We start from the raw sequence: 10717 nt of genomic DNA, 5'->3' as shown, positions 1-10717 counted from the left end.
TATGAAAACATCGGTTTAATTAGCGTAATTGCACTAAGGAGAGCATGATTACATCAAGGCGGAAATGACAAAATACAAAACAAATTCATGCAGTTGATAAATGCCCAGGACTGTTGAACAGCCCAACAACATACATAAGTATATAGGATACAGTCATTTTAAACGAATCTGTACTACACAGTTTTACATTATCATAGCTTGAAATTCAATGGATCATTCAATTATGTTCAATACTGCTAGCGGGTTTTGCTCTTCTGTGATAGAAGATACAGTTTGGTCTTGTTTCAAACCAATTTGCATAGATACCTTTAGGTCCATTTTAGTGTGCGAGGAGTTGGTGGGTAAGAGATAGCGTTGTCTTGTTAACCTTATTTTCGAGACAAACACCGCTGAAAAATGAAGAAAATTATAGCCCCACAACGTTACATATCACTGCAGGACACAGAAGCACACATGGGTAACACATGGTAATAACCGGGTGCGTAAATACTGTGTAATTATGTGACACCACACATAGTTACGCATGTACGTAATTATAAAAGGCTTGTTTCTATGCCGTGGTTTAGGCCTTTTGACTGCGTGTGGCCATTTTGCTGTTCTTCAATGATGATGGCGTATTTCGGCTACCCGGTCAGTGACGTGATTGTTGTTCTTCGTTGTCGGGTTGCTCCGTTGTTCGATGCCACTGACGTCTGGTATCGTTTCAACTGCGGTGGTCGAGCGAGTGCGCTTCCCTGCCTATCCGATGTCGGCTCGACCATGGACGGCAACGATGCCCCCAACAAACTCCTGTTCACCGCCTGCGACGGACGACTCTTCTGCTGTTCCGTGTAAAGTCGAAATAGGATACCGAGATCGAGCGGGGTGTTGGTGTTGGCTCGCCCCGAATTACACATCGGGTCGAGACGATCCGTCTGGGCCGACGCGGCGCTCGACACTCGACTGTCCTTCCGGCGATTACCGCATCGACTGCTTGGCTCGCTGCGGTCCTTCTCTCGCTCGTGGAAGATGGTGATGAGATCGCTCAGCTGCTCCTGACGTTGTCGCAGCTCGCCAATGATCTGGATTTCCCTGTTGAAACTGTGGAATGGCGGGATGAATCGACGCACAGTCTTCGACGTCGAAGAGGCGGTCGAAGGCAGCGGTGGCACAGAGTCGGGTCTGGAGTCGCCCTGTCTTACGCGTGGATCGTTAAGGAACATCATCGATCTGGATTTAATTTCCGCCTGCAATTTCTCTTGGCTGAACTTGGCCCACTCCGTCGGGTTCATGAAGTACTCGTTGTCGCGCGAACTGACAGATGCTTTTCCGTTCAAGAGCAAGATTTTGGCGCAGTCGTAGTGTCCTAACTTCGTGGCAAGAAGGAGCGCAGTACAGCCTTGAGTGTTTCTCTTATCCACGGGGATACCATCCTTTACCAACGAAGCTACCAGCATCTCTACGATGGACGTGAATCCCTGCGCAGCAGCGATATTCAGAGGGGTGTCGCCATTTTTATCGGGCATGTTCTTTTCCAGCTTGTCCTCCTGCAGCAGGACCTCAACTATCTTCGCCCTGCCGTGCAGACAGGCGAGACTCAGCGCCGACCTTCCGATGAAGTCCACCATGTTGACGTCGACGCCGGCTTTGATGAGGACTTTGATGCACCTCATCCCGTGCTCTTCCGACGACAGCATGGCCGACACCATGAGTGGAGTGTATCCGGCCGAATCGCGCTTATCCACGTTCGACTTCATCGAGATGAGGAGGCGGACCTGATGCAGCCTGCCCCCGAGGATAGCCCGATGGATGCCCGTCCCGCCTGGGCTCCAGATTTCCGGTAGGCATGATGGAATGGTGTTGACATATAACCGGTCCATGACACCATTTCCCCACGAGGGATCCGATGGTTTGAATATCCCCGTCATTAAATTATTTATCAGATTTCACTCCCGAGAAGAAACCGACAAGAAGTCAAGGGATAAAGAAAGAAGTAAAAACATACATTGTCCCGCAAAGTAAACAACCGGTGCTAATCGCTCTTGTACACCTACTCCACGCGTGCTACTACACATACCGTAAGACCCACTCGAGTTTGCCCTCCCGTAGTCAAGGCACATAGTTCCCTTTCAGCGTCCCCTAGCAACCACACAGGGGACCTCACGTTCCGCACAAAAGGTGAACCGAAAGGCCGTAACCTCGTTATGCCTCCCGTCCTATTCAAGCGGATCGATCTGCCTGCGACGGGGAAAATAAGGTGCGGACAAAAACGTTGACTCCAGCTCGATATGTCACAATAGATAAAGTTTTTACAAACCTGGCGAAGATCTTTTCGCTGGCAAAGATATCCTTTTAGTGCCGCACGCTAGAGTGTAAAAAGCCTTTTGCCCCTTTTTCTAAGGCTTGGTAAATTCAAAAGACACGAAAAACATCAAAGAATTAGCTCTACGGGACAAGCTTCTGCACTAACTTTTGTCTGGCTTTACCCTGAACTTGGCTTGTTTTCTTTGTTTGTTTGGGCGTTTGTGTTCATGAAGTTGTTTGTGTGGGAGGATATAAAGAGAGGGCCATGTGTACTTTATGCTCCACTTTCGACAGGAATAATTGTTCTGTAGAGGAATTTACAGCTAAATTAAGTAAAGCACGACATAGGTAAACGATATGGGACTGAAAGGAGAAACACCACACAACCACCTTCAAAATGTTTTGGGATTTGTTTCTATTCAGAGTAAAATAATGTGTACTGTGTGCGTTTAATTCTGAAGTGCATGGTCACATGAAACTTTTTGACTATTTTTAAACTCAATCAACAACATTTACTTTATGATATCTCCATATTTTCCAATACTCCGTATAAAAAATGTGAGTGGATTTATCTATTATGATTTAGTAATGATATGACACATAATAAAATTCATATTCTTCATAAGGAATACTGGGTCGTGGAGAAACTAAAAGTACGACAATTTTTTTTTAAGAGATGAAACAAAACCAACAATAATTACCGTAGTTTCCTTTTCTTGGTTTTGATTGTTTGTTTGTTTGTTTGTTTGTTTGTTTGTTTGTTTGTTTGTCTGTTTTGCATTAGTATATTTGGTTTGTCTGGTTGTTGTCTAGTTATGCATACGCCTCAATGGGTAAAGAATAAATAAAGGAGATTCGAATATCCAAGGACGGGCGTGGCTACGCAGCATCATCATGTTTATTAGGTGGCACACTGACAGTGCGATGCATACCAGTCATATGACTACGGTAATGACTTAGCATAACAGAACACTTATATGGCAAAATTAATGCATATTTCTATGCAGTGGCGTTTGCATACTAGGGTATATGAAACAAGACATGACTACAGGTTTCTTTATCTCTTCTCACAAACGTAATGGTTCATTTTATTCATGAGTACTATGATTTAACATTTGATGTACGTGTAGCAATTCAACTCAGTGCTATGATGTTGATATGAGGCATATGATGATGATAGAGAATTATCATGGATTAAAAAACTAAAGCACAATTATTGATGTTACTGTTACTGGTGTTATTGTTATTATTAATATCATCATTGTTATTAATATCATTATCATTATCAGCATTATTGCTTCTATTACTAACACGATTTTCCATTGTACCCCCACTGTCCTAGCCATCCCAGAAATAGTACAAAAAGGAGTCATTCATTATTCATTATGATTTCACAGTCACAAACAATGCTAACGAGAAATTTCATCAAATCTCTAGGTCTTCAATAAATCTTACTTGATTAAAGAAACTTTAAAGGGGAAATCCAGTGCAGTTGAAAGTTAGTCTTAAAAGAATGGGTAACATTTTCCTAACACAACAATTAAAATTAGATTAAAATCGGATGAAAAGTAAGGAAGTTATGACATTCTAAATTTTTGATAATTTTTCAGAAAAAAAAAATTGAACAGTTGACATAAATATGGCAATATTGAAGTTAAGATGTCATTCCCTCACAACTTACCATAGGCCTATAGTTTGAACATAAAATTGGGAAATTTCATGTTTTTCACTCAAATGCATTTACACCCCAGTCTGAAATCCTGATATATCAAACTGATTATTCTGAATTTATTCAACCAAGAATAACATCACGTTTTACTCTTTAAAAGCAGAAATATTACATTTGTTCTTTCTTTCTTTTTTGGCACATGATCAATGGAAGGAGGAGATGACATCATCAGCTCACTCATTTGCATATTCATATCAACTGTGCGAGAGCTGTCCTGGAAAAATTAGCGAAACTTCACGATTTCATAACTTCCCTTAATTTTTATCCGATTTTGATCAAATTTTCACTATTGTACCAGCATTTTTTCTTTCTTTTCAAACTAACTTATAACTGGACTGGAATTTCTCGTTAATTGCGCTACTAGTATGGTTTAATATTTCCTTAACACATTCAACTTAAACACTGATTCCTTTCTCACTCCTAGAAAAAAAAATATAACAAAACAAAAACCAACAACATCAGAACAGTTGGGAAAAAATAATGACATACGTCATGTCACGACGTTCCCATTATCAATTCACTGCCATACCATGTTGCAGCCCGAACCTTTCGTGCAGGGGGCAGCGAAGTCAAAGAGGGTAGGGGCAGAAAGTTTTTTTTTTTTTTTAAAGAAACTATCAAATTCAAAATTCAAGTTCAAATTCACTTACGTTTTTTGACAATAAGAATAACGTAATCATACATGTCATTTTCTTCAGTGTTAGAAATCATGTAAACAAAAAGATGTGAATTTAACAGAGTAAACAATGCTTGTATACTTTACAGTAAAGATACAATATAATGCCTGAAGTAAAGTGAAATACAGCGAAATATCAATGTGCACTTTGAGAACATTGCGTTTGTTCATACTTTGTATTAAAGCTGCCAATGAACTTTAACGCTTTTGGTAATGCTAACTCACACAACTCCTCCTACTGTATATTCAGTGACAACGTAGTGGGGGTGAGCATCTTTTCCATGACTTTGTTGTTTGAATTAATAATAGGTGGTATACTGATTACTGTTTATACATGTATAAATAAATATAGGAGTAATTTGGCTGTTGTTGTTGTGAGCTGATGGAATGGATCTGATCCTAAAGCCACCCCGAGCAGACCTGTGCATACCTCCCTGGTATTTTACTCAGCCCTATAATGTGCCATCTTCAATACTATCATGCAAGAGGTGCGTCGTTGTTGTTGGTTTCTTTTTATTTCGATGACTAAACAATAGGGATCTCACTGAAGCAAAACAATCCTGTAATACTTAAGAACGGTGGCGAGACTAATGATACCCTTAATCCCCTTTAATCTCCCCTTATCGAGCGATTGTTAGCTCCCCCTCCTAGAGCTGGTTGAGGCATTCATTCTGAGATGTCGAGGAACTGGTGAAGCGTGGACAACCGAGCAGACTTCTCCTCTTCGAAAAAAAGTATTTCCATTGCACATCAAGACAATGAGGTATCAAAACGTCTCCTTGTTGAAACATTGATTTGGCTTTGACGTGTGTGTGTAAGAGTGTGCGTATGAGTGTACTTTGTGGCGTGCATGTGTGTGTGTGTGTGTTCTAATTTTTTCTTTTGTGAACAAACAAAAAAGATGGCTAGTATTCTCAAAACAGATGACACACAGAGAAATGTAACTTATGACGTATTACGGGCCGATTTCATGTAAACAGTGTCAGTCTCGTGGGCCTTGTTTGCCTAGAATCTGGGCCTTGTTTTTCTCGTGTCGGACTCGTGGGCTTTGTTTGCCGACTCTCGGACTCATATGAGCCATATTTACCTAGTGTCAAGATCATGGGCTGCATGATTCAGGGGCTGTATGACTCATGGACCTTTTTTTTAAAATGTCGAGCTCGTGGGAGGTATGACTTGTGGGGTGTCGGGCTCGTGGGGTGACCCCGGAAATTCAAACCGTTTCTTCTTCTTTCTGCAAAACCTTCATCATTAAGCTTCTAATGGTGATGGGTCAACTCAAATATAAAAATAATCACACACTTTTGTCAACTTGTCTGTTTACTGTTATATTTCTATGGCTTATGAGTTTCCTTTTGAATACAGTTACATTTACATTTAAACATTACATTTGCATTCATACCATGATACATGTACTTCTGTGTTTGGACCTTTTTTTTCTCTGTCCTGTCTGACCTGTAATGTCTGTCCATGCCTTGAATTACTTTATGATTATTTTACTTTTGTCATTGAGAGAGTCAAAGTTTTTATGTCGATTGCATGAGTTGTCCACAGTATGCAAGCAATGCTTTTTAGTGGACCCTTCATTTTTTTTTCTTCCCAGAACATACATAATGCAACATGCAAGTTGATTTGATTTGATTTGATTTGATTTTGGTTTTTTAGTTTGGTTTTTAAATCTCTTAATCATTTTTAAATTTCACTTTGCAGTCAATTAAAGTGCACTGAAGATCATTTGTAATTCTCTTATCATAATGTCTTGCTGAAAAAATGAAAATATGGAAATTAAAATTGAATATCAAGCATAAACCTTGTAAGTTTTTGAATGAACAATGAACTGACATCCAAGTTTAATTTCTTGCTGCTCTTTATCTCTGATATTTTTACTTCTGACATAAAATGATTAATAGATGATTAATCATTTAAGTAGTAAAATAATTGTTTATTTAATTATTTATTTATTTATCTATTCATTTATTTATTTATCTATTTATCTATTTATTAATTTATTTATTTAATGATTTATATGAATCTCTAGCACTAAGCACCATAATTCAACAGCATGCTAGACTCAGCAACCCATTTTTGTTGTCTACGTAAAGCTTGTACAACCATGCTTCGCTAAGACGTCTTTGTTATTATTCCTTATGGGAGGGGGGGGGGGTGTCAATCTTATGGCATATTCACCAGTGTCACCATCTCAAACCTTAATGATGGACACGACATAGAGGACCAATGACAGATACAACAACAACAACCTATTCTGCTCGGATGGCCCGATTGTAGAAGTCCGACAGCATACTGTACGCTCTAAAAAACTGCAATGGCACCCTCTCTCGTCACAGTTCGGCCAAGGTGATGGGACGAGAAAGGGCCTCTCCCGTTCACGAGTCGAGACTCTCGACGTGTTTCACACGTACGATTCAGTCTGAGTGGACAGTGGTCAAACATAGCTGCATGGGCAGGAGGGACAGGGTGAGGTACCACGTCAAAGATTATAAGGTCTTTCACCGTGTGAATGCTGATAACAAAACCGACAAATAAACGAATAAAGAGGACTCGAATCGAGGTAACGTTGTCAATAAGTTGCACAATTTTAAGGACAGTCATATCATAATGTGCGTGTTTATGTAATAAATTCTTCTTCTTCTTGAATATTGAATGTATTCACTTTGCTTTAATGAATATTGTATATAGTAATCTAGTGGGAAACAAGCAAGAACGAAATTTGAATTCGTTCAAATTCGTTCCATTTGAACGTGTCATGTGGTGTCCCTCAGGGATCTATCCTCGGGCCCCTACTTTTTTTGATTTATATTAATGATATCATTAATTCCTCTCCTTGTTTAAACTTCATTTTATTTGCAGACGACACCAATGTTTTTTATTCCCACAAGGATATTGTAACATTGGTTGATACATTTAACATGGAATTAAGTAATATTTCGAAATGGTTTAGAAGTAATAAGCTTTCATTGAATATTGATAAAACATGTTTTATACATTTTCATACGCTTCAATCCCAACCCACCCTTCCTCAAAGTATTTCTATTGATGATATAAACATTGCTGAGAAACATTCAACCAAGTTCCTAGGAGTGACCCTAGATAACAATCTAACTTGGAATACTCATGTCCAGAATATCATAACAGCAATATCTAAAGCAACTGGTGTGTTAAGGAGAATAAAATACTTAATTAATGATCAAACTTTAATGATGTTATATAACGCCTTATTTCTACCATATGTAATGTACTGTAATATTGTATGGGGCAACTGTAGCAAAACCAAATTGAACACAATTTTTCTTCTTCAGAAAAAGGCTCTTCGTATATGCACACATTCAAATTTTTTGGCTCACACTGATCCCATATTTTATCGCCTAAAAACTCTAAAGGCCCATGATATACATTCATACTTAACTGCTATATTTATGTATAAACACATTCGAAATTTATTACCATTTTTCCATAATGCCCTAGTAACTAATGATCATATTCACTCATACCCTACCCGTCGTTCCCATGATTTTCATTTAAGTAATCCAAAGCTTTTACTTGCTCAAAAGTCGATTAGACATCACGGTCCGGATACATGGAACACTCTTCCTGAGGAGTTGAAACAGTGTGCCTCCTTGTTTTCATTCACAGCAAACTTAAAGAAGCATATTTTATCACAGTATACTTCAAATACGAATTAAGCACGAATAATTTATATGACTTATGTTGGTCTCCCGATAGTAGCAACATCGTAAGTCATTCCCTCTTCCAGCAAACCAATTTTATCATTCCAAATCCCAGCCTATCTGCCCCTGTGCACTCTTAAGCACTCGCACGCACATTCACCACCATCGCACATCAGAGTTTATTTTCCCCTGCTATCTTCGCAGCAGAATTTGTATTGTTTACCAATTTACCTACCTACCTTTTCCTCGGGCCGGCCATCTTTTCAAGCAATGCTTACAATGGCGGCCCTCTGCATTGTCATTTCTTAAATATAATATTGTTATTGTAATCCCAGCTGCATAGACATGCATAATATCATTAATTTCCTTTTATATCGTTGTTTATGCAAGTCAAACGACTCTGTTTCAAATATACTTTGTATGTTTCCCATGTTCACGATTATTCAATTTATGTATATATTGATTTGCAGAAAATAAAGTATCTATCAAACAAATAAATGAAGAAAAAAAAAACAGATTGTTTGAAGGTGTGTTTCATAATCATGACGCATCAAAAACAAACTGCCCCCTAGGCTGTGGTGCCTGACTCTGTGTATTGGTTTCGTATGCATGCGCTCATGTCTGTATTTTGTATGTATGTGTGTATGTATGCACTATGTTATGTATCTACTTTATATAGGTCTGTCCGTCTGTCTGCGTGTATGTATGTCTATAACATGCATATTATGTAGGTTTATTTATGCATTTGTGCATGTAAATTATGCATGGAAGTTTGGATGTGTGTATGCACGTAATAATCTATTTATCTAAATGTATCTATCTATCCATTTAGTTTTGTTTATCTATAATCTATTCATATATTTACCTATCTATCTATCTATCTATCTATCTATCTATCTATCTATCTATCTACCTATCTATTCATCATGCCTGAAATCTTCCTTTGTAGTTTTTAAATGAGATATGGTTTATAACAGTTGACACTTCTATTTCTAGTAAAGATGTAAAGTGGAGAAAAATATGTAAACTACAAAAATTAATTCATTATCATAACATCTCTGATGACTGCTTTTTTGACTGAAGTGCTAGGATTTTTTTTCTTTCTTTTTTTTGGTATGGGATGCTAGTGGCCACTGAGTGTCCATTCATGTTTTAATCACGTAGTCTACACTACTACTACAGACAACTTGCATCAACACCCAGGGCATTTCACTTTGTGACATTCCCGACGAATAAACTACTTTAGCGCCATCTACTGAGCACAATTTTACATTCCCAGTTTGCTGGCTCACTCCACAGAACTCTTGTGGCTCACTCCAGCACCAGGAGTGGAAGTTCGTGTGCGACGCGCAGCGACCGTCGCGCCGGTGTTCGCTCACCGCGCGGAAAAGTCGGGGGGCCCCCGGGTGACAGTTTGCCTTGAAACGTCAGCAGGACAATTCCAGAATTTACCCCACTAACAACCACAATCGTTTATCATGTTGGGCAAGGTCACTCGACAGCACTCGTTAGAAAAGAAAGCAAAGAAGAAGTTGAGAAAAAAAATAGCAAAGTATGTTCAGAGGAGGAAGAAAGGGATTTGGGGAGTTGATACCAGGTAAGTTGTAATCAAAAGAAGGAGGAAAAACAGAAAAGTGGTAGCAGATCAACCGCGATCCCCGCTGCAAGACATTACGGGCATACCTCCGGGAGAGCCGGTGGAGTTCAAAAGACCCGCTCCCAGACACGGGGACTGCACAACCTGTCTTCTGTTCTGGACAGGCATACTTTCTTTCTCTCTCTCTCTCTCTCCCTCCCCCCCCCCCCCCCCCCCCCCGTGATATAAATTTTGTTTTAAAGGAATGATATAGTATTGGTAGAGATGAGGATTGGGCTCTAACTTTTTGCGAGATGAAAAAAAAAAACTTATCAAATGATACAGAGCGTATTATGCTGAGACTTCCAAAGACAAAGTAAAACAAAGTGATGGGAATAAAAGGTGGGTCGCACCTTTTACAAAGATTGATGTGTTTGGACGTCCCAGTCTTCTCAAAACCAATTTTCATCAAATAAACGTTGAATTCCTCTTGGAATCACATGCTTTTTTCATATTTCATAGGAGGTCTCTCATTATCTCACACACACCAAAAAAAAAAAAAAAAATGTTAGAAACTTGAATTAAAGTCTTAACCAAAACTGTACGATCCCTTTAAAGCCCCATGCCTCCTTTCCTTCTTTTCAAGTGGAAATTATCTCGAATGCACTTGTTCTGCACTCCATGAACCGTTCCCACAAAATACAGGAATCCACAAAGTTCCAGCCTAAACTTTGCGGTTAATCCTTATTGCAGACCGAGGATTTCAC

General features: G+C 39.1%; 1 protein-coding gene across 1 annotated transcript; it reads right to left on the bottom strand.

Annotated features, from left to right (window-relative positions):
* Positions 1–590: 590 nt before the first annotated feature.
* LOC139739194 (uncharacterized) lies at positions 591–1907 on the bottom strand. Its single transcript, XM_071649809.1, has one exon. The coding sequence runs from the start codon at positions 1905–1907 to the stop codon at positions 624–626; it is 1284 nt and encodes a 427-aa protein (XP_071505910.1). The 3' UTR covers positions 591–623.
* Between the last annotated feature and the right edge of the window lie 8810 nt (positions 1908–10717).

The sequence above is a fragment of the Diadema antillarum genome, unplaced genomic scaffold, assembly GCF_040938485.1.
Source record: "Diadema antillarum isolate AM-2024a unplaced genomic scaffold, OU_Dant_1.0 seq00000788_RagTag, whole genome shotgun sequence".
Lineage (NCBI taxonomy): Eukaryota > Metazoa > Echinodermata > Echinoidea > Diadematoida > Diadematidae > Diadema > Diadema antillarum.
The sequence above is the reverse complement of the archived record's forward strand: the minus strand, read 5'-3'. Positions and strand labels throughout refer to the sequence as shown.

What these genes read in the sequence shown, in the direction of transcription:
- LOC139739194 (XM_071649809.1), bottom strand. Translation starts at nt 1,907, where the DNA reads ATGACGGGGATATTCAAACCATCGGATCCCTCGTGGGGAAATGGTGTC.